The following is a 24,770-nucleotide window of genomic DNA, read 5'->3' on the forward strand; positions in this document are numbered from 1 at the left end:
AGAATTATTGGGGGGGGTCAACTCCCATGCAATATGTAGATGATTTACTGATAGCAAGTAAAAAAGATGATGTACTATTTTAGCAGAAAAAGTGGCACCAGGCATCTCCATCTGAACTCCAGCTGTGTCAAAGGTAAAATACATGGAGCTCATTCTAAGAGAAGGGTAACAACTAGTAAATCCAGAAAGAGTAGATGCTATAATAAAACTCCCCTGTCCAGTAACAGAGAGCTGTGGGATTTTGCAGACCATGAATTCCTGGAAGAAAGTTAACAAAATCCCTGACAGAGGCAACTAGAAGTGAGAAAGCAGAACCCATTGCATGAGGCCCTGAAAGAGAACAAGCTTTTAGAACTATAAAAGGAGCTTTGGCAACTGCACCTGCTCTCAGGCTCCCAGATTATACAAAGCCCTTCAATTTGTAAGTGCATGAACATAAGGGGATTGCCAGTGGAGTAATAATGCAAAAATTAGGACCCCACCAGAAGCCAGTAGCATATTATTTTGCTCAACTAAATTCAATTGCAGCAGAGGCACCAGCCTGCATTAAATCAGTAGCAGCAGCAACAGTAGAGAAAAGCTGCCCTCTTATTCTGGGACACCCTGTAACAGTCCATCCTGCACAAAGTGGAGATACTATTAAAACAATACACAACCCAAGCATTACTGTCACAACAGGCACAGATACAAACTGATCCTCCTAATGGCAGATAATGTAGCCCTAAAAAGATGCAATATCCTGAATCCAACAACTCTAATACCTCTGCCTGATAATGGACAAAAACAATATGAGCCAGTAACACACATTTCAAGTAAGCTGAGAACCAATTTAATTGGTGTTCCTTTGCAAACCCTGAATCTAGTTCTATTTGTAAACAGCTCATCCTAATACCTGCAGGGACAACAACAAACCAGGTATGCTGCAGTCAGTCAAAAACAAGTAATAGAGGCCAAACTGCTTCCCACATGAATGAATGCACAAGGAACAGAACTAGTGGCCTTGACACATGCAGCACACCTAGGTAAAGGAAAGCAAGTTAATATCTACACCAACTCTCCATATGCCTTTGGGGTATGGCATGCAACTGGGACGTTATGGAAAGAATGAAGATTTTTACATCAAGAAAGAAGTTAGCTAATGGAGAAGAAATATGTAGTTTGCTGGAAGCAGTCCAACTGCCCAAAGAAATTGCAGCAATACACTGCCCAGCCCATGCTAAAGACATTACAGAAATTAGTAAAGAAAATGCTTTAGCTGATACCCCTGCAAAGGCTGCAGCCTGACAACCTCTGAGAGAATGTGTGGTGGCAATTCCAATGATGAACCAAAGCAAATGGCCAAATTTAACAGATCCCAAAACTACATATAAAAAGGACTGCTCAGTGGAAGAGAAAAGCAATGGAAACAGTGGGAAGCAAAACAATGATGGAATATGGACAATCAGGAGAAAAATTACATGTTTTTGGTAGAATTGTTACTATAGCTAGGTGGTTTCACAATAAAGCTCATGCAGGAGCCAAGGCAGTAGCTAACCAAGTACAGAAAGTGGAGGCTGCTCCAGAAATTTACACAGCTGCAAAAAGAAAAACAAATAATTGCACAACCTGCCAAAAGTTTATAAGCAGCAAACCAAGCTCAGTTACAGGGACAACCATGGGCCTACTTCCCTTTCCAAAGGCTACAAATAGATTATGTGGACATGCCATCTGCCAATGGGTACAAATACTTGTTAGTGATAGTAGATCAGTTATCAGGCTGGGTAGAAGCTTTCCCAACAAGAACAGCTGACACAGGAGGAGCCTTACCAAAACTAATCATACCCAGGCATGGGGTCCCAGAAGCCACTGATTCAAACAGGTGCCCATTTTACAGCAAGCATAATCATTCAAATATATAAATCATTAGGAATAAAAAGAAACCTACATACCCCTTATCACCCACAATCTTCAGGACAAGCAGAAAGAATGAACAGAACATTGAAAGAAAAACAAGAATATGCACACATGCTAGCCTAAAATGACCAGAAGCATTAAACTTAGCTCTGTGGGATGTTCAGAATGCCCCCATGACAACCCACAGGACTAACACCAGCAGAAATTCTCTTCAGGAGACATTTAGCTATACTAAGGACTTATATGCCAGCTAAGACCAGCCTGTTAGACAGAGATGAACAACTAACCCAGTATGTTCTGAGTATGCAAAACAGCTTTGAAAATCTTAATATGCTCAATATCATCAATCCACACCACCTGAAATACAAGTGCCTGATACACAGCCTGGGGATGACATTTTAGTTAAAGTATTTTTACAAAAATCCAAGTTAAAACCTAAATAGAACAGGCTATATACTGTCATACTATGCTCTTACTTAGCTGTTGAAGTTGAGCTGTACTTGTATATATTGAAAAAAGATGCATACGTGTGAGAACTTTGTAATCTTATGTTCATAGATAACAGTTGTAGATATAAGTACTCACTCAAATATTTGTAACTTTACCAAAATTATGGGATGAAACTTTAACTATTCAATTCCTATTATGTCTTATTAATTGTTACAATCTAATTATACAGAGTCAAAATTTACTACTTAACCTATTAGAATGAATCTTACACTAGTAAAGAAACTACTACAACATGATGACCTGCATTGACTGCTAGAATGCATCCAAAAAAGGGACAGAAAACTAATCACTGCTCATCTTTATGCAGAAAAAATACACCACATCTTGGAAAGGGTAAAGAATGGAAAACATCATAGTTGGGAAACTCTTCTAGGATGGTCACTAACTGCAACAGGGATTTATAACCACATGCTGCACCTAGTAGTAGTTGTGTTAAACTTAACTGTTATGTAATATGACCATAAGTAATAGGCATGAGATTATGGAAAGTAATACGCCTCAAAAGACTTCAAGAACTCTGTTTAAAGTATTAACAGCAGGGATGCTTAATAAAAAAGGGAAGACTGTTTAGGAAATTATTGAACTGAAACTGTCTAAAGGTAGCTGCTTAGCACAACTTCTATAAAACTTGCTTAGCCTGAGTAGCTAGATTTGCTGAAGCCTTAGGTCACACTCAGATAACAAAAGGCACTTTCACGTCATTCAGTAAGAAAGGGCCCCAGAGCTGGTTCAAGCTGGAAAGCTAAGGGAGTTGCAAGCAGTCTGTGTTCACAATGTCTCTCTCACTCCAAAAGGGAGGATGTCAAAACTTCAAAATAAGGCCTGCGCAGGGCATCCGGACCTTGAGAAACAAAGCCTCCCCTCACTGCCCAGGCAGTGAGAATTGTTGTGGTCTGGAATTACCACCTCCTCGTCAGGACCTTGAGACACAACAGCAGGACCCAACAAGGAACAAAGACACATGCATCAGCAGAAACCACAACAGTAAAGATAAGGAAAGAAACAGCCTGCCTAGGGACAACAATGAGACCCAGTAAGGAGCAGGAGACCCCAGACCTGAATATTACTATTGGTCTGAACTACCATGTGAGGGGTGGAAAGCTTAGACTGGAAAGTTATAATTGCCCAGGGATTTTTGTTCAGGGTCCCTCTTCGGAGGCACCCAGCTCGAGCTGCAGTTACTGCACATGCATCATTACAATTTAATTATTTGCTTTGACTTGCTCCAAGCTTTTCAGCAGGAACCTAGGGTTGGACCCTGTTATGGTAGCCAGCAAGCCTAACCTTCCATAACAGACCTAGACTATTACAGTAGCCATTCCTTAACACAAAACAAGTTAAAACATTCACAAAATTCAAATAGTTACAAGTGTTAAAAGCCGATTGGTACAGTATGTCATGATTTCATTACTCCAGTTGGTATCAAGCATATTATTAATCAGGAAGACCTCATTACTGCTACAAAGGTAGAAGCTCATTAAGCTGAACCACAGAGAGAAGAATGAATTTCTGCAAGGCTATATTGAACAATTTTAGTTCAATATCTGAAGACAGGACATAACTGCACCATCTACACATTAGGAAGCAATTAGGGCTGTGAAGTCTCAAAAGCATAGGCAAAGGTACTTTAATGAGAAAGCTTTACAAGCAGTATGGAAACCTGATGCTTTCTGGTATGATTCATATCAGAGCATGCAGCCATTAAAACAAACAGTTTAAGAGAAATCACTAATTTATGATTAGCAGAATGAATGCTGTGTACTTATTTCCTTAAATAAGACAGTAGCAACTTTACTATCATATTTGGCCTATTTCCCTCCAAAACTTATTTCTCAAAATCAAGGAATGCATACATTAATAAGCTAGGTCTCTAGTTCTCCCCTTTTGATGCAAAATTCTTCACCTCTAGCAAATACTGGGGCATTTTTCAGCTTGGCCAGTTTACATCATTTTGCTGGCTAGCCAGACTATCACTCTCAGTGATCTGCTAGCATCCTACTGACATATGAAAAATGTCTTCCAAGTTCTATATGCATGTGTTACAAACAATGTCTGAAGATCAATGCTTTGGCTAAAAGTTTAATAGCTTTATTCTGTTACTACTTAGCAATAACATCACAAAAATCATGTGACAGCTCAATTCTAAAGGCCTCTTATGACTTGAATTTGCAAGAGCCCCAGCCAAAAAGCATTATGCTGGCTGCAGGCTAGCTCCTAAACACTAGCAAGGTTCTGGGAGGACCTGGCTTCACATTTGGGAGTGGAGTGGGAAGTGAACACATAGTATTTGTTTGAAATGAGCACAGAATCAGATTCATTCAGTCAATGAAACACCCACCATTGATCACTTAGTGATTCAAAACTTCTGAAGAATATACAGCAATTCCATGTCTACATAAACTTTAAACACAGGACTCAAGACAAGTGTCAGTATTTTAACAAGTTCAAGACATAGGTACCAGTCAGCTGTAGATATACAGTAATCAAACCAGCGCTTTTTCTTTAGTTTTATTACATATTGTATTTATTCTTCTATTAGACAATGACTTAGTCTAGTCTCCTTTATCCATTGAAATTCTTTAACATAAGATGCAAGGAGTAAACTGACTGCCTTGACTACTGCTAAAACAGCTTCTCTGATTTAAAGGTGCTTTGAAAGTAACCAAAACAATTTGCCTTTAGCTGAATGTACTGAAGAGCATATCACTTAAGAATTTGAATTCATCACAAGTATTCCTTGACATACAAACCCATCATAGGAATATTCTTTTCAGGCTGTTTGCTATATTAGTTCAAGACTATAAAGTGCCAGAAAGCAGCTAAGTAAAGAGGGGTCAAGAATCTCCTCCTAAAGAAAACCTCAGTTGAGAGCAAGACTTCAACCACCTCCTTTAAATGTTATGGTTATCAAAACTGGAACATAGAATTATTACAGGTACCAGATATTAAGTGCATTGCTGTAAAACAAGACATACTGGTAGTCAAGATTGAATCTATTGTGCAAACATTTAACTCCTGTCCACTCATTTGTTTCAGGATCATTCCCTCACTTAGACTAGGGGAGAGACATAATCAAAGTAGTATGCACTTGGAATCCATAGCCTCAGAATCAAAAATATGGAAGAGTTACTTGTTACACAAACTTATTTTGAGAGTATCAGCAAACTGCTCATCCTTCTCAATATTTCATACTTTACCACTTCTCCCCTCACAGCTCATTTAAGAAATGCACAAGTCACATTTCTTCAGTGAAAATCAGTCTGTAGCCACTACATGCATCTTCAAGAATCAAAAGCAACCTGCACAGAACTACTGAACTAATCTTCCATGTCACCAAACAACCTTAAGTGGTAGAAACCACCTCACTAGCATGACTCCACAACTATCCATTTTATTACAGATCTAGCTAGGCTCCACTCCAAGCTAAGCTCAAAGTTCAAGCAGTGTTTCAAGAATTGACATATGCTCTCCTAAAGAAATACTGTCAGGAAAAATACTTAAACAGAAAAACACTTCAAGCTCTTTCTGTATGTTTGAGGGGAGGTATAACAACTCATTGCTAAGCTGTTCCAGTTATTAATATGTTCAAGCCCAAGTGGCTGGTTTTTAAATGGTAGTGATCAAGTGTCTCAGAAGACATTCACTTTGAAAACACCAAATCCCTTTTAGTCAAATAAAAAGGGCACAGAACTATATGTAGGCAAAACATGGAGAACAGTAAGAATTGCTACCATGCAATATAACAAAAAGAGCCTATAGTAAATCAAGACTGTATAACAGAAGGGGCTACAGTTGCTAGCCTTTCAATTCCCTCAGCTCCACTCAATACTTCAAACTGTATTGACTCCAAAGGGGACAGCTTTTAGGTAACAGTATCAAATAATTCAAAGTTGCTATTTCCCTGCAGGAGTTGCTTCAAACTACAAAGATAAGCCTAAAGACAAAGAAAGCTACTTCCAAAGCTAGAAAGTGTTTGGTGTCACTCCCTATAACAGATGCTGGAAGACCTGCACATCATTTGGGATTTGTTTAAAGCTACTGCAGTAGAAAGCTTTCCTGAAGAATTACTACTGTGTTGTGACGATGTATCATTGCAATGGTTCACGACATAACCTTAAAACATTATAGTAGACAGATCAGTTTGCAGATAAGCCTAAAGACAAAGAAAGCTACTTCCAAAGCTAGAAAGTGTTTGGTGTCACTCCCTATAACAGATGCTGGAAGACCTGCACATCATTTGGGATTTGTTTAAAGCTACTGCAGTAGAAAGCTTTCCTGAAGAATTACTACTGTGTTGTGACGATGTATCATTGCAATGGTTCACGACATAACCTTAAAACATTATAGTAGACAGATCAGTTTGCAGAGCAAACCCCCACATCTTATAGAGACAGTAGTTCAGTTAAGGCAGTACCAGCCAAGAAAAGTTACTGTATTTTCCATCCTTTCAGGGGTTTTCTGGCTGTCCCTTCTTAAAGGAAGTGCACATCTACAGGTTCTCAGTGTCTACATTTAGACAGATTTAGACCTATACAGATTTACTGTATCAGCACTTCAGAACCAGAAGCAATGAATGCTGGCAAAAGAGGGCAAATGAAGCAATCTCAAACAGCAAATAGGCAATCCAGTCTGTTTTTAAATAGCACCAAATTCTGTTCTAAATTGCTGTGTTATGACATAGTAAAGAGTAACATCTAGAAGTTGGATTTATAGCCTAAGGATGGTAATAAGCACTCATTTTAGCACAATACAGAGAACATAAAGTTTGGAAACAGCTAGAATTTGAGAAGTCTGACAGGAAAAAAATTAGCACCAAAATCCATTTCAAATAAACAAAGCATATCATATTTGCAGTGCTAGTACCAAGCCTTCTAAAAACCTCAAGCAACAAAACAGGTGTTAACATAGGTTTTAAACACTTTGATGACCTAAGATAAAGCAAGATACGCCCTCTTTCAACACAATAAGAATCACTTTTCTCAAGTAGTGAGATTTCAAAAAAGCCAGTACCTTAAATGTACCATTTTGATTTTTCATATATGAAACCAAGAAGATGTCCACTGGTAGTAGTGCTGATGAGATGAGAGCAATTGCCAATGCAAAAATAGCTGTTATGGTAGAAACTACTTCACTTTCCCGTCGACTCTGGTACTTGCGCACATAAACCCAGCAGAAAATGAGAATAGCCTGAAATGCACAGTAAAAGATAGTTAAAGTTGTATAATTAGGACAACAGAAGTCAACTACTGACTAGCTACTAGCTAGACCCTATTACTAGTACTGATTACCAGGACAGCACCAAAACACCTTTTACTTGAGTCCAAAGCATCTGTACTATATTCATCACATACAGCTCACTACATTAACTAACAGACTGCCACAACAACTAGAACAGCATTCCTATACAAGGCAGACCAAAATCCAAACAAGCAGTGCTGGTCATATAAACACAAAAACAGAGCCCCAAACCCTCAGTTTCCAGAGGGTTTTAAATTACAAAACTGTAGCACCACCATCACCAATAAGATATTATCAATAAAGCTCTCACTACAAAGGCAAGAGGAACAGGCAGCCGGGGGAGGACAAAAGAGGAGCAAGGGAAGCTCCCCCACCCAGAGGCAGTGGGGGAGAAGGCAGAGAAGGGGCAAGGGCAGCTCCCCCAGCCAGAGGGAGCTGCAGGGGGGAGGGGAAGGCAGAGAAGGGGCACGGCCACCTCCCCCAGCCAGGCTTAAGGTGGGAAAGGGGCAAAGGAAGCACCCTGGGCCAGGCTGAGGGGGGCAGCAGCAAGGAAGCACTCCAGGCCAGGGTTGAGTGGGGCACAGGGAAAAGAAGAGCAAGCACCCCCGGCTGGCCCTAGGCAAGGGAGAAGCAGGGAGAGGAAAGGGAAAGGCCAGGACAAAGGCAGCCGGTTCCAGCCAGAGGGAGCGGGCAGGGAGGGGGAAAGCCAGCGCCAGCCGGCCCCTGTCGGCCTTCTTCTCTTCTACGGCCTCCCCCGGGGAGGGGACCAGCCGCCCCTAGGCTGCTCAGGGAACCCGCACCAGAGCAGCTAGAGGGAGGCAGCCGCGGGGCTGGCCGGCCCGCAGCCCTCAAAGGCCCACGCTAGGGGAAAGCAGGACCGCGCAGAGCCGCTTCTTACCAGCAACGCGAGGCCGAAGAGACACCAGCCCGTCAGCAGCTCGGACGCAGCCGCCGCCATTTTCACTCCCATCAGGCACTGCAGCCGCACAGGCCCTGGGGGCGGAGCTTTTAAAGGGGCGGGGGGGGGGAACTCCGTCACCATGGAGACCGTGCCAACTACCACCTGCGGCACCGCCGGCGCCAGTGACGTCACAGGCGGGGGCGGGGGGCGGGGCCGCGGGCGGCGGTTGGTTTCGGTTTACCTCAGAGCCGCGGGAGGGGTGGCCCCGCCCCCCGTCACGGCCGGCAGCAAAGAGAAACCGCGAATGAAAAGCGAAGCTCTGCGGGGAAGCGGCGGCGGGCGCTGACTCGCCCCAGCGCGCACGGGGGGCGGCAGGGCCGCGGCGGGGGGCGGGGCCGGGGCCGAGCGCGAGCTGGGCGGGTGTGCGGTGTGAGGGCGGGGGAGCTCAGGGGTGGGCCAGGCGCTGGGGGATGGGCGTTCACGCTGGCGGACGTTGGGGGGTGAGGGTTCAGGCTGGCAGGCGTCCAGGGGTGGGGGTTCAGCGTTGTAAGAAGGCGGGAGGTTGGGGGCCTGGGCCCAGGGCGCAGAGTGGCCATGCTGGTTTCAGTTGGGGCCCAGGGCGCAGAGTGGCCATGCTGGTTTCAGTTGGGGCACAGGGTGTGAGCGCCTGCATCGTGAGCCTTGCGCAGGTTCGTCTGCTGGGGTTCAGGGACGAAGCACAAGTCTTTCTCCTGGGGGAAGCGCCCCTTGCAGTGATACAGGCCGGGACCAACCGGCTCAGGAGCAGCCCTGCAGCACCTCGGGGTGCTAGGGGGCAAGGAGCGGAGTGTGGCCAGCAGTGTGCCCTGGCAGCACCGAAGGCCAACAGCACCCTGGGCTGTGTCAGCAGGAGCCCTGCCAGTAGGTCAAGGGAAGGGATTATCTGCCTCTACTTTGCCCCCATTAGACCACACTAGAGTATCATGTCCAGGTCTGGGCTCGCTGGTGCAGGAGGGGTATTGATAAACCGGAGTGAGTTCAGCGGAGGGCCACCAGGATGGCTGGGGTCTGGAGCACTTGCCCTGTGAGGAGAGGCTGAGGGAGCAGGGCTGGTTGAGCCTGGAGAAGAGAGGGGCTTGGGGGACCAAACGGCAGCCTGCCAGTGCCTGTGGGGAGGTTGCTGAGAAAAGGGAGCCAGGCTCTTGACAGCGGTGCATGGTGGGAGGAGGAAACACAGCAGGCATAAACTGAAACAGGAGTGCATCAGGCTTGATACAGGAAAAAGTTTTTCACCTTGCAGATAATGTTGCAATAGAGCAGGTTGTCCCGGGAGGTTGTGCAGTCTCCATACTTGAAGGGTTTTTTTTTTACCTGATGACCTAATGCCCTGAGCAACCTGGTTTGACCTGTTAGTCGACCCATCTTTGAGTAGGAGGTTAGACTAGATGATTTCTTGGGATTCTTTCCAGCCTAAATTATTCCATGATCCAGTGAGATAGTCTTTGAAAAGCAATTTCAGAACCCAGGAGATCCATGTAGTGAAAATTAAGAGACAGAAACTTCTCCTTTTGAACAGTTTTACTGAGTGAATATACCAGTCATGGGTGGTTTTGTTATTTTTTTTAAATGGAGATTCTTCAGGATTGAAAGGAATTAAAGGCATAAGGGCATTTCCCATCTCTCTGTGCGTATGGTCTGTGTGTGGCAGAAGCAGAACATGAAACGGCCCAGCAGGTACTAAAAAACTAAAAATCTCTTGTGGGAGTCCTTACATTTATAAATGCAGGACGATGTGCACATAGACAGTTTTTCTCAAGGAATATCTAGTTGCTGATAAATAACCGTCCTTTTTGAGGAAATACTGGAGGAGGGAAGGCGGCAGGGATACGAAGTTTGTGCCGTACCTTATCTATGTACATAGAACCTAAGGGGACAGTGTGAGAGCCACAGCTGCCAAGCCCAAACAGATCCCTGTTGCAGTCAGCATCTTTTTATCAAATAGAAAAAGGGCTGTAAGTTTAACATTCCTGCTGAGCTCTAGCATTGTAGAGGTATCAGACACAGTGCAAAGATGAAATTATTGAAATATTAGGTATTTATGGGTCAAAGTCAACATACTTAATGGGTAACTCCAATGTAGCCAGCCCATACTGAGATGGACAGAGGTAGTGAAACGTGTTCTCTGGTGCACAGAACATTGGTTGTTTAAGGCCTGGAGATGAAAAGCAGTCTTCTGGATTCAAATCACAAGCTAATAAATGATCTCCATGGAAAATGGGTGCATTATACAGTATGTAAGTTATGGTTCAAAATTACCCTAGATCCCATGAAGAATTAAAAACTTAAAGAACAGCACTAGAAGTATTTCTTTTCCAAAATGGGAAGTAATCTGACTTTTGAGTATATAAAGATTTTGTGAATTTGATAACATTGCCTACCTTTATCAATAAAATATTGAAGTAGTGAACATCAGAAATGCATAACTAGTTAAGAGTTAAGGCTGTTGTAAAAAAAGAAATGCTATAGCTACATCCTGACCACAAATCTTTTTCTTCTGACCGAAACGGCTATCTAAATATTTAACTTGCTTTAGTAAATAAACCATAAGAGTAACCTCAGCATGAACAAAATTTTTTCCCCTCTAATATGACTAAAATAAACACTTAAGAGTTTATGCGGAGTCTATTAACAAATCGTAAAAAAATTCAAAATTATATAAACAGTTTTTACAAAGAGAAAAATACCATTTATCTTTGAGTCTTTTGTTAAAATCTTCATATATTTTGCAGTAAATTATAATTTTCAGGAAATAAGCATCACTGCCAGATGCATTCCTATTTGCTAAATATGGTTGCTAACCTAATTGTATTTAGGTAAAAGACAAGCTTTCCAAGGTTTCAGTGAGAATTATTCCATGTCCTCGCATGTAAAATGATTACTGTAATTCATAGTTTAAAAGAAGAACTTTGATTTTTGTCAAAATGGATTTAATGGTTTTATGCACAGTGTAGACAGAGTGGAAATTCAATACCCTGTAATCTCTAGTAGCTGTCTTTGTGTTTTTTTCTTTATTCCTATAAACTATTCAGAGTTTATAAACTTTAAAACATTTTATGTCATATTCTAATAACATATAATCAACAGATCTTTCTCTGGAGAATGATCTACAAATAGAATTCAGAGAACCAGCTTCAATTTTTTTACTGTTACTGGGACATTGCAGATGTCAAATGCATGCAAAAACATTTAAAAAATCCTGTTTAATAGCAAAGCTAGTATCTTTTACTTTTTCAAATAGTGATCTTTCACCTGTGCCTTGTGCCAGTGAAGCTATAAACTTCAGCCCTAACAATGGTGTCCAAATGATGTGTGGACTTTGATGCTGTCTTCTGGAGAGATGAATTTCATCCCTTGTTTTGTATTCCTGGGAAACTTGAGACTCCCTTTCTTCTAGGCTACATCTACACAGTTCCGTAAGAGGGTACTAACGATATATTTAAGGCTGGATTTCCTGACTGTTCACATAGTGTATCTACAGGAGCTGTGCTTGTCCTTCACAGTCAGTGTAGACAACTTCCAGGACAGCTGCCACCTGGAGTGCCCAGAGTCTACCTGCACTTACTCATGCAAGGCTGGTACACTTACTCATCAGTCTGTACCACCATATCATGCTACTGCACTGCCACGTTGACAGATGGTATCCATCTGCATACATGGCACTTTCATTTACAGTGACTGTCACAAGCCTAACTAGAGTTGCAACCTCTCAGGTAGTACACAGGATCAAAACCTGATGTAAAGGTATTGGGTGAAGACAGCCAACTATAGGTTTTGTTTATTGTATTTCTATGGCCGCATCTCGGTTCGCTAAGGAAGTTATGTTTCTTAGATAATTTGGAAGACCAAAAGAGAATGTGACCTGTATTTTTTTGTACTTCGTTCTTTCAGTACAGGTTTGAAGATCCCTGCTAGGAGAGAACACAAACGTTCATTTATTCTGGCTGATGTTAGATCGTCTATTTCTACCCTGAGCTTGCCCATTCAGTTGTGCAGACACAGCTAATGCTAGGCCTGTGCTCTGCATGGCATCAGCACAGACTCAGAAACCCAATTATGTCATTATAACTTATGCCATGGGGTGAAAACAAGCAATCACATAACAAAACTCCATAAGGTGCATTGGCCGTTAAGACTTATTAACGAGAGCCCATGAGTCAACAAATTAGAAAGGAGGCAGTTGGTTCCTAGCACAGAGGAAACATCACCACTCTGCATAAATGGAAGAGGAGGTCAGAAGGACAAGTGTATTTTTCATAAAGAGTGTTACTGTTTGAGAGAAGGTAAGGTATTGTATGGGCCAGCCAGTGTAGTGGCCTCATACCTACCAAAATTACTGATCATCTCGTCTCTGAAAGCCAACGTGGTGCCGCATGAGTGCTGGTGAGTGCTTGGAATCCTCATGGCCACTAGAATGAGCCTTGGCTGCAGTGCTCCACGCTAGTGCCATGTTTGCAACAGCCTGGTTATGCTAGCATGGCTTCCAAGGTGAGCCAGCCGATGTCCATAAGGTGCTGTTCTCCCTTACACTCCAGTAGTGGATGTGCCTTTCTTCCTGCCTAGACTGGGACATTCTTCCCTTCCTCCTTCCCCCTTCCTTGCTCTTGCAAGTCAAAGCTCGTCAAGATGCCACAGTGTGCAGTGAGATCAGTGACTGCTAAAGAGCAGCAGTGGATAGGACTACTTGTGTAGGGCAGAGTGAATGGAGTCACAGGGTGAGTACAGTACAAAACGTGGGTCTGGATGATCTCCAAAGGGGTTTGTGGGGTTGATAAGCCCATGTGGGCTTCCTGTCCTGACTGCAAGCTAATAATTAACAGACTCCTTAAGATTCCCAGTGCACATATTAAAAAAAAAAATGGAATTTCAAAGATCAATGAGAGAATAAATGTGTGAATAAATAATAGAATGAATGAAGGGAATGCTGTCATCGTATTCCTCAAAAAGCTAGTATGTATTATCGTGGCAGCAATACAAAAAAAATATGCAAGTCGCCTTCCCTAAATACCATATCCATTTTCCCAAGCAAGACCGTTTCTAAGAAAGATAAAGACTGCAAAATTTGTTGTATTAAATAAAATAAAATTTAATCTAAAAAGAACCATTATACTAAAAATCCGTATATATTGGGTGAAATAATCACAAACTATACAAAATGTCTTATGTGCTACTCAATGAAATTAAATTATACAGGTTTATTTATTAATAAAGTATTCATGTAGTAAAAAGACACAAAGTGCAGGAGAGTTATTGTAGAAATTAAAGTATCCAGAACATGATACAGTCTTCATTCTGACTTGGACAAGGGATTAGTATCATACTTGAATTAGATAGTGTACATACCATGAGAGAGCAGGTGTGCCTTCTCACTTGACTAAATCACTCCCTTCCCCGCTTGATAATCCCACAAGTTTAAGGGAGGCTGAAAGTGTGTGGGTTAATGGGAATCCCATATTTTAAAATTGTCTTGCTGAGTAACTCTTTTTCAATATATGTTTTTTCTGATGTTAGAGGTAAAAGAAGAGAATGAAACTGGGTGAGCACTATATGACAAACATATTGTGGCCTTGTACTTTAAGGTATAATTATTATTTGTGTTATATAGCTTAGAATCAAGTAAAACCTATCAGCCCCATGGAACAAGATGCTTTGGGCCTGACACTGTGCAAGTACATAAAATTAACCATTGGTATTATTACCTGTAATTAGTTTGGTTTTTTTTTACCTTTTAAACTCATGTGAAGAAAATTGACTATGGAAGTTTCTACTGTTTCATTTAGTGCTGTAGCTCATTTGCCATTAGTGTAGACCGACCTAGATTTCTGAGTTTGGTTTGTCATATTGCATCATGTGAACACAGGCATCTTTCCTTCCATCATTGTACTTCGGTCCGTACTTACATTTATTAATCCAGTCACACAGCTTTGTTTTTTCTTCCTAAGACACTATTAAAAGATAATTTTTCATCCTATGAACCAGAGGCATCCACTATATCACATAGCAAAAAAAAAAAAAAAAAAAAAAAAAAAAAAAAGACAAAATTGGAATCTGTCCATCTGCATGATAATTAACATACAATGTTTTAGAAGGCATTCACAAAATTAACTTGGACACTATTTATCTCCAGGTTGATAGAGAACCTCATGATATGTGCTTTACATCTTTACTCCTTGTATTGTTTTCTTATCCTAAATGTTACCTTGTTTCAAGCTCTTCAAACATGCTGATCTCTCCAGCATGCTTGGCTTTATTCCAGTCTGTCATTTCTTTTCGCTGAGAGAAACTTCTTTTGCTCTTTAGACCTTATTCAATATGAATACTTTCATACTTTCATGCTGTTATTGTATCAATGGCTCAACATTTTTATTTGGTTGGGAAAAAGGGTTTATCAGTAATTAGCAGAATTTAGGGCGTGCATATAAGAAACTGGTATGCGTACAGTGGTGCTCCTCCCAGCATACCCTTCAGCACTGACAGCCTGTGGGTCAGGGAGCCCAGCTCAAAGGTTGTATCATAATTTTTGGAGGCTAATGATAGACTTTCCATTCTATCAATTTTTCAAATCCTTTTTTAAGTCTATTTATCATTTAAGTCTTAACAATATCCTTCGACAATATATTCCACAAAATAATTGATACACATGAATAAGTGGATGATTGTCCTAGAAAAAGCTAAGTCATCAGAACATGAGTGTTTTAACATGAAAATAAAAACCTGACATAGTCTGTGATTAAAATGCTATATATCAAAGCATAGCACTTCCATGAGGTATAGCTAATTGCTACATTAAGATGCATGTGTCTTTAATTGCTGTGGTAATACTGAAGTAGGAGAAATAGTAATAGTTCTTGGGGGGGGTGTTCTTTTTTTCTTTCTTTTAATTGGGGACAGGGATCATCTTTTAAAAGATGGAGAAATGCTAAATGAAAATATCAATTATTATTTGAGTTACAAATTTAGAATTTATGGGACAATTTAGAATAATTGTTCTTACTTTAATATGTTACCAGCTACTACATAATAATGTATATGGAGGTTCAGACTGAAAACAGTGCGAACTTCAACAACAGAAATGAGGTTTTTGAACAAAAATAAATGTGATAAGATGTGTATTCCATTGAAACTTTCTGCCTGATGTTTTCAGTCAGAATAAAATGAGATTTTTCCCAGTATTTTTTTTTAATATTAGTCAAATCATGAACTGAGGTTGACTGGCTGATCATATTAGATCATCCAAACTACTGTCTTCTACATATTTGTTCTAAATTGTTAGAGATATTTCTATTCTTCCATGCATGGGAAAACTACAACCAAGGTGTAAACTTGGAAGGAGCCTGTCTGGAGGTTTTTCCAGGCTGGACAGAGGAAACCAGACTGAGATGAAGAAGCAGAACAGTAAGTTAAATCCTGAACTCCTGAATTTAATGGGAAAGTTGCCAGTGAGTTTGACTTTCAAAAATGTTAATTTTCAGTGGTAGTCAAAAAGGTAAATAATTATAGCAATGAGACATGAATAAGTAACCAAAAACTGTCATTACACTCTTAGCTTAAATCCATGTTTTTCCCACTTCATGAACATTGTGAGCTGTTTTGCCTATCTCAGAAATTCTCTCAAAAATTCTGAATGCCATGAGGAACAGCGAATAAATAATAAATAGTCATTCTCATAAAAAGAAAAGCAGGGCCACAAAATCAGGCAGCAGACTTAAAAAAAAGAAGTACTTCATAAAATTTAAAAACAAGATATCTTTACCTCAGGATGATTTGAATGCTGAAAGTATGAATATGTTAAAAATCAATTAGAGAAATTCATGGATGAGAGATCCATTTCAAATGTTTAAACCAAGGATATGCATTGTACAAAGGTTCCTGAACAACAAGGGCTGTCTAGCTGCTACTTTTATAGCATAGGAGAGGTCTTGTCATGTTATTGTGAGGAATGGGCCTCAGCTCTGACCAATAAAATAGGCCTTAGACCTGTGCCCAGGGACATGGAGGTTCACTTTTATTTTGTTCCAGAATAACAAAAAAGATAGCCTTAATGCTGCCCTGTGTAAAGAAAGAGTTGGTAACTCTTCCTGAAGCACTCTATGCTATATTTACTCAAAACCTGAATATATCAATTTCATTATAGTGAAGTCAGTATTTGATCAACCTGGTTGCCTTCTATGATGAAATTACTAAATTTGTGAATAAGGGGAAAGCAGTGGATGCTTTCTACCTTGATTTTAGCAAGGTGTTTGGCAGTCTCCCACAGCATCTTTGTATTCCGGTTAGGGCATTAATCTAAATGAGTGGGCTACTATGCAGGTGAGGAACTGTTGATGAAGTGGTTGGATTTTCAGACCCAAAAGGCACTGGTTCATGTTCTACCTGGAGGCCCATTACAAGTGGAGTGTCTCAGGTCTCTCCTGGAACGTGTCCTGTTCAGTAACGTGCAGGAGACAGAAGGCACCCTTATCAAGTTTGCAGATGACACTACAGTCTGAGGTGCTGTTGATAGACTCAAGAGCAGGACTCCCATCCAAAGGGGCCCAGACAGACAGGAGAGATGGGCTAACAGGAACGTTACGAAATTCAGCAAGGACAAATACAAAGTCCAGCACCTGGGAAGGAAGCAACCCTTGCAGTGATAAAGACCAGGACTGGCTGGCTCAGAAGCAGCTCTGCTGAAATGGCCACAAGCCAGCACCAAAGGCCAACAGCACCCTGGGCTGTGTTGACAGGACCCCAGCCAGTAGATCAAGGGAAGGAATTATCTGCCTCTACTTAACCCTCATTAGACCACACTAGAGTATCATGTCCAGGTTTGGGCTCCCCAGTGCAGGAAGGGTATTGATAAACCGGAGTGAGCTCAGCAGAGAGCCACCAGGATGGCTGGGGTCTGGAGCACTTGCCCTGTGAGGAGAGGCTGAGGGAGCAGGGCTGGTTGAGCCTGGAGAAGAGAGGGGCTTGGGGGACCAAACGGCAGCCTGCCAGTGCCTGTGGGGAGGTTGCTGAGAAAAGGGAGCCAGGCTCTTGACAGCGGTGCATGGTGGGAGGAGGAAACACAGCAGGCATAAACTGAAATATTAGGATCCAATTGGATATATATAAGAAAAGAAAATAATGTCAGGATAATTAAGCAGTGGAGCAGGTTGCCCAGCGAGGTTGTACACACGCTATCCTTAGAGATTTACAAGACTCAACTGGATAAAAAAATTGAGCAACCTGGTCTCAATTCTGTATGACCCTTCTTTGGGCAGAAGGTTGGACAGGAAAGGTGCCAACGGTCCCTTCCAACCTGAATAAGCCAGTGATTAATACCACTTACAGAGCAACGATAGTTAGATAGAAGGTAGCTTTCTGGAGAACACAAAGTAAATTGCTGTTCTCAGGAACTGCACCAAGAATTGAATAATACAGGGCAGTAGAATGAAGCAACATCACGAAGAGAAAGAATGACATGAGATTAAAGCTGCTAGCTTTATCCATTATCATTTAGGCCTTTTGATGTGTAGCTGTATAGCAGCAGTTACATCCGTAGTTTTGACTTCACAGGGGAGCAATTTACTTTCTCCTATTTCTATCGTTTTTTAAATGTATGTTCTTTAACTGTTTGTATCATGTATCACTTGGTTGTGAATGAACACTGATACAATGAAGTACTGATTTCTCTACTAGGAGAAGAAAGGGACTGAATCTTGAGAAGAAAAAGTTCAAGCATATGTAGTCAAACGGCCCTCTCTGAGTATATGCAAGTTGTCTTGGCAGAGCCAGGCATGCACTTGTAAATAGTGAGGAACAATCTCCGGGTTTTATTCAGTATTGAAGGTTTTGGTGTGCATAATATTTATTTTACAAGACCCAAAGGAATGCTAGGGCTTCAAGCTGCTGCTAAGACTTAATGTTCCCTGTCTCTGGTAATAGAAACAGCAGAGATGGATAGATGAGATAACTCTTTTTTTTTTCAATGATATGGACAAGAATTTAGTTTAACATGTTCTTCCTGTTTCATTTATTTTCCTTGTGAGTGAACTGCCTGTCTCTATGGATTGCAGCTGGACATTTGAGTAGGAGAAAAAAAACTGAAAGGTGATTATAGAGGAGGAGTGGTGAAGAAATTCATCATTTTGTAATGGGTGATTTTTAATAAATAAATTTGCATTAATTAATAAGAAGAGAATGCTCTCATCTTAGGTATAAAAATATAGTTTAAATGGCAGGAGAATTTTTATTTGCAGTAATTTGAATTTTAGGGGCATTTTCATATTTCACCCACCAGAGGGCTCCCATACTGTGGGTCTCCAGAATTGTTCCCAGGCCTTATGCAGTAAATAGGAGATTTGCCAGGGATTTCAGTAGAAGCCAAATCTTAAAGTCCTCACTTTGAAAAACTTCTCTAATTTCCTCAGCAGTTTTAGTACAGCAAAATTTCAGGGATTGACTGGTAAAATATGAGTGATTTTGTAGCTATGCAAGTATAGACTTTAAAGTAAATCTGATTTTACATAACCAAAATGGGTTATTCAAAATCTTACTCTATATCTGTCAAGCTCTGTCACTATTGATGGCATCATTGCTTTCCAAGGCATTCAAGCCCATACTGTAGTGCCATCAGCACATCCTCCATTTCTGCAGATATTCACAACCAGAGTATATCTAAATCTTGCTATTTTTTCACTATTATATATTCAAGAATTAATTCTTCTCTATTATTGTATGACTAATTCTTGTCTAAAATATCATTTTTTCTCATGTCTACAACTATAGTATTTCCATTCTTAACTCCTTTGATAAACTTTAATTCAAAAAGAGATGGAAAATCATATTATATCTGGTCATGTTGATCTTCTCACCTTCTTTCAGTCTCTATTGGTGTCTCTATTTGTCTCTACTTGTTGCATGAAATACAGAGATTTTTTTCATACTAGTATGGATTTGTGTAATCCTGTCTCTCTCTTTTATGTATTGACAGACCTCCGTGTCTCTTTTCATTCCTTCATTCCAGGAACCATATTGCTTTCTATTACTGAAATGCTCAACTTGTTCACCAAAATCCTGCCCCCTTTTTTCACGCAGCCTATTAAAATATGGAATACCCTTCATAAACCAGTACACAGAGCCTTCTCTCATGTCTTCCTTCAAAATACCCCTTACTACTCATTTCTGCTTTAATACTTAGAATACCATGACAACAAATAATGGCTATGAAATTGATAATTTCTGAAATTTATTTTACATCTTATTTATATCTCTTTTATATAAACAGTTAATGCATATGTGTATTAATATAATTCTCATTTATCTTCTTTTATTATTTTTTTCATAATTTTGGCATTGTGTTTCAATTAGATTATAGAGTCTCCTGCAGGGAGCTTTTTGGCTTCCCACCACACAAGGTCTTCAATATACTAATACAATGCATGCTAGTAATTTAATACTTTGTCTAACAAACAAATGAATAAGAGATTCTGCTGATATAGATTATTAAATCTTGAAATCTTTTCTAGCAGTTAGTAAAAAGTGATACAGATACACTAGAAATGTTGAGTTTTTTTATAAAATAGTATAATGGTGCACAGCAAGTGTTCACTTAAATGACTTTTTACATGAATTTATTTTGTGTGTATATTTGCTTTTGTATAAAAACCTTCTTATTTTCCAGCCCTGTCTCTTCACAGCCTTATTATTTGCCTTGTTACGGTGACAGGCCATAAAAGCCAGTAACAAATAAATGAGATGGACATTTTACGATCACCAAGGAGAAGATAACTGTGAGAAATTCTGCTCTAATCAAGGTAACTATTTGCTATAATGCACTCATTATCTCTGAAAATTTAATCAGAGGAAAGAAGCAGTGCACAAAACGATGTGGCGCACAGATCATACCTGTTGGTAGAGGACAACAAGATCTTTCACAAAGCACATTTTCAGTCACTTCAAGAAGAACTCTCTCTGGTGGGAATCTAGTGTGAAGAAGAATTGACTATACGTACTGGAAGAGTTGATAGCCAAGTTATCAGCTGTTCAGTGTAGGCTACATAAAAGATGTAAAGCAAATGCAATCTGTAAAGAGTCTGGTTTCATGCTGTATCAGGATACTTATTAGAAGAAGATATTTTATGGCCAGGAACTGGACTTCTTCGGCATGGAGAAGAGAAGTCTTTAGGGGCCTAATAGCATCCTTCCAACACATGCAAGGAGAATGTCAAGAAGATGAAGGTAGGCTGTTCTCAGCGGTACTTGGTGGGAGGATGAGAGATGACAGGCACAAGCTGAAATGAGAGACGTTCTGACTGGATATAATGAGAAACCTTTTCACTGTGAGAACAGCCAGGCATTGGAGCTGGTTGCCATGAGAGGTTTTGCAGTCTTCATCCTTGGAGATTTTGAGGAGCTGCCTGGATAAAGCCCTGAGCAACCTGTTTTGACGTTATGGTTGACCCTGCTTTGAGCAGGAGTGGATGGATGGCCTCCTGAGTTCCCTTCCAGCCTGAATTATCCTACCATCCTCTGAGTTAGAGGCTCCATGGACTCACTATATACAGGTTATTCACATATCATTATCAGAAATCCCAAGGAGAAATAGGGGATACCTGCTGCAGCTACACTAGGCTTATTTTGCTAGTATAACATACCAGTATTCCTACATTGGTGAAGTAATTCTAGTGTTGACATTGCTTAAACTGCTCCCTTCCTCACCTAGTTTTATCAATCATTTATTTTCAGTTTGTTTGGTATACTGTGCATCATTTCATCTTTATCAGGTTTGGGCACATTCTCCACTGTGCAGGCACTGTATGTTACTGGTCATCTAGCAAAAATGTATGTTTTACCTTGTTTTCTGTAGCATGAACTTATATGTGCTAATTAGTTCAGTTTTATTTCTATGCAGTTTAAATAGCATATTCAGACATGGGACATTTTCTACATTTTATAGATATGTTGCTTTTTTAACATTTTCTATTGTGTGAGCATTGATATTGTGCTCGTTATTGAACTCACCATCATCTTTGCTCAGGTGGAGTTTTACACTGACGGTATTTGGACCACATTTGAAGCGTTAGCCTTCATAGATGGTAAACAGTTTGTGTTTTATTCTGTTTGGGTTTTAGTTTTGCTGACTTTTCTTCACAACCAGCGCTCTGTATTGTCTTTTGAGGGCCTTCATATGACTACCTTTAGGACCAGCTTGATTCTGTACAAAAGTGGGTTTGCAAGCATGGCTCTGATGTACCTTCTGGTATGAGAGGGAGCAAGCCTGAATGATTTTAATGACTGATCAGCTAGTTCTTTGAAATGTAAGCCGTTACAAGTTAGGCTGGAAATGAAGGCTGTGCTAAGCAGATTCAAAACTCCTTTCAGTCAGACTTTTCCCGGTCCAGTTTTCTGGTTTTCAGAAAAATAAACAATGTTCTTACAAGTACTTAGAACATTCCCTGAAATTTGGAAATTGCTCAGCTGGCTTGCTGCAAAACTATCACATTACCTTCAAATAAACATCGTTAAACTGAGCACAGGGCCTTGCTTCACTCGGCTAGAAATCATTGCAGATAGTTTGCAGTTGACATGAAAATGACTGAGTAGAAAATAATTATATGCCCATTTTCATAGGGTGAATTTAGATTGCCCAGTATACAAGTGATGTAGCAAAACCAAATGTAAGGTCAGACTAATAGGAATAAATAACACAGGTCTACACTTACCGAATGGAGTACAGTATTTTGGAAAGCTGTAACTCCTAAAGAGAGTTAGGGTAATGATGATAGCTTCTTGTGCACCGTGATGACTAAAAAGATACAGGCTTAAAAGAAAGAAATACTAAGTAGCAGTAATGAAGCTGGATTATTACTTTATATGGTATTGATGATAAAACTATGCCATTATGTCTGCCTCAGGCATCCAAGCACTCAGCATTCTAATTGATGTTGGTGAGCAGGAACGATTCCTTAAAAAAAATGTTTTGTAGTGAAAAACAAACAAAACAAAAGCCCTCAATTCATCTTTGTTATTCAGGAGAAGAGCTGATGAAGTTTGTACACGGAAATAAAGACTTCTGATACTGGAAGGATATTTAATCTAACAGATAAAAGCATATCATAGTCTAATGCCTAAAGACTAAAGCTAGACAGATTGAGAGAGAAATGAGGCATATAGCAAAAAATTACATAAATATGGTTAACCACTGCAACTTAGCTTAGAAATGTGTTAGAATCTCTGTAATTTTATACATTTAAAACTAGATCAGATAGCTTTGTTGAAGAGAAAGTATAGCTCACCTAGAAATTATGAATTTGTCAGAAATGAAATTTTATGATCTAGATTATGAAAGAAATCAGGAAAAATAGTTGTGACAGGTAGTAAAATATCAGTAGGGAATGAGGCTCTAAGACAGGGTCCTGTGGAGGGAGAACCTTTGGAAGTAGTTTAGCAAGCCCAGCTGGAGAAGCTTCAGCAGGGAAAAATTGGGACAAGGAGAGAGGAACAAATAGGCATGAAGTTAGAGTCAAGGGAGGCTTTTTGCAGCGGAGAGAAAACCCAAGCCCAAGTCTCAGGGATGACAGCTAAGACAAGACTTTTGGGGAGACCCAGAAGGCTCTGTGAAACCTAAGTACCAACTAAATGCTACTAAACTAACAGGAGAATGTGAGGAAAGAGACCTATCCTTCAAAGATACAGAGGGCTGTCAGTAGACTTGTTTTCAAACCTTTTTATTTAATTTGTAATAGAGCTGATTTTTTTTCTATTTAAGGAGTTACTTTGTTACAAGTTCTGTAAGGTCTACTTTTAGATATGAGGAACCTTTGAATTTGATCAGTTCCAGAATAACGTGCAGGCAGCTCCACTACAATACCCTGGCCAACTCGCGGTCAGTTACAGAGATTATGGCCTTATAAATGTATGGATGATAGCATAACCCCATTCAAAGCCTGCTGAAACAAAGGTAAGGGGCTTCCTCTCATGAATTTGCTTTTTCATAGTATTTAGCTGCCTTTCGGTAACAACTAAACAGAGCATTGGTTAATCTGTAAATAGCTAGATACATCACCAGTGGTCTGACTGGAGGTTCCAGACCAGGAACTCCAGCAATCACTAGAGGAGAGGAAAATAAGGAATCTACACTCAGTGAGGGCTGGAAAGGGATGAAGAAGCAAAACAGAGTAAAGAACTTCAACCATACCAAAAAAAAATTCTGTATTAGCATGCTGTTACTGACTCTATCATAATCCAGACAAAAGCTCACAAAGGCACAGCTTCTATATCATACTTTTTGAGTTCCTGGGTTACAAGGTTTGTCTCTTCTTTGTTATTCTTCAGGTCATGTTATTACTGCTAAACACAGCATACCCTGGGAGCCACAAAAGCCTTTCTGGCAAACACTAACATTCTGGCATGTTTATTTCTTAATATCTGCTCTCTGAGGATCACAGGAAGTGTTGGTAATACTTTCTATTTAGAGTGAAAACCTGGCTTCATTGAAGTCTCCAGTACTCTTAGCTTATAGCAAAGGCAACAGCAACTTAATAGGGATCATAGAAACCAGGTGTGAAATTCTGGCCTAGCTGAAGTTTATAGCAAAGCATACAGTGACTTTCTCAATGAAAGATCTTATCAGCACTTCCTGTCATCTGCAGAAAGGCAAAACAGTTTAATCCAACTAACTTTCTAATTCTCTTTCGCTCATTCATTCCAGTGGGAGACTAGAATGGGTTTGTATAGTAGTGGTCTCCCACAGATTATAGAAGACAGAACGGGTATACGTTAAGAAAGCAAATTTGAAAATGGGATACAAGGTGATTAATAGAAGTAGTATTGGTCCTGTAGGAGAAAGTTTCTTTTGGGAGAAATGGTAAGAAAAGGAATGACAAAATTTCATTTCTAGATAAGAATTCTTTTAACTTCAGGGCCACTAAATTAGACATTAAGCTAATGAAGTTATTTGGGAAGTTTTTTGGTGGTATTGTTTTGGTAGTGAGGCGTGTTTCTTTGGATTTTGTTTCTTCTTGCATTGTGGTTTTCTTATTCTTCTCAATGTTGATAGGCTTTCAATTAATTACTGTTAGAGGTACTTCTCAACTGTGTCAAAATTAGGACTTTTTAAATAAATATGTTAACTTTAGAGAAATGAAGTTAAATACTACTTAAATGGGGGGAAAATTATGGCTTGACTATTTCTAGGACATCAAAAGCATACCCATTAGCTGCATGA

General features: G+C 40.1%; 1 protein-coding gene across 3 annotated transcripts in view; it reads right to left on the reverse strand.

Annotated features, from left to right (window-relative positions):
• Positions 1–8,666, reverse strand: part of LMBRD1 (LMBR1 domain containing 1) — an 88,334-nt gene extending 79,668 nt beyond the window's left edge. For all 3 annotated transcript variants that reach the window (XM_026095882.2, XM_026095881.2, XM_026095880.2), the window contains exons 1-2: positions 8,540–8,666; positions 7,414–7,590 (exon numbers count right to left, since the gene is read on the reverse strand). In XM_026095882.2, coding sequence (XP_025951667.1) covers positions 7,414–7,590; positions 8,540–8,611 — 249 coding nt within the window. In that variant the 5' untranslated portion in view covers positions 8,612–8,666. The remainder of the gene's footprint in view (positions 1–7,413; positions 7,591–8,539) is intronic.
• Positions 8,667–24,770: the final 16,104 nt, after the last annotated feature.

This window comes from Dromaius novaehollandiae, chromosome 3, assembly GCF_036370855.1.
Source record: "Dromaius novaehollandiae isolate bDroNov1 chromosome 3, bDroNov1.hap1, whole genome shotgun sequence".
Lineage (NCBI taxonomy): Eukaryota > Metazoa > Chordata > Aves > Casuariiformes > Dromaiidae > Dromaius > Dromaius novaehollandiae.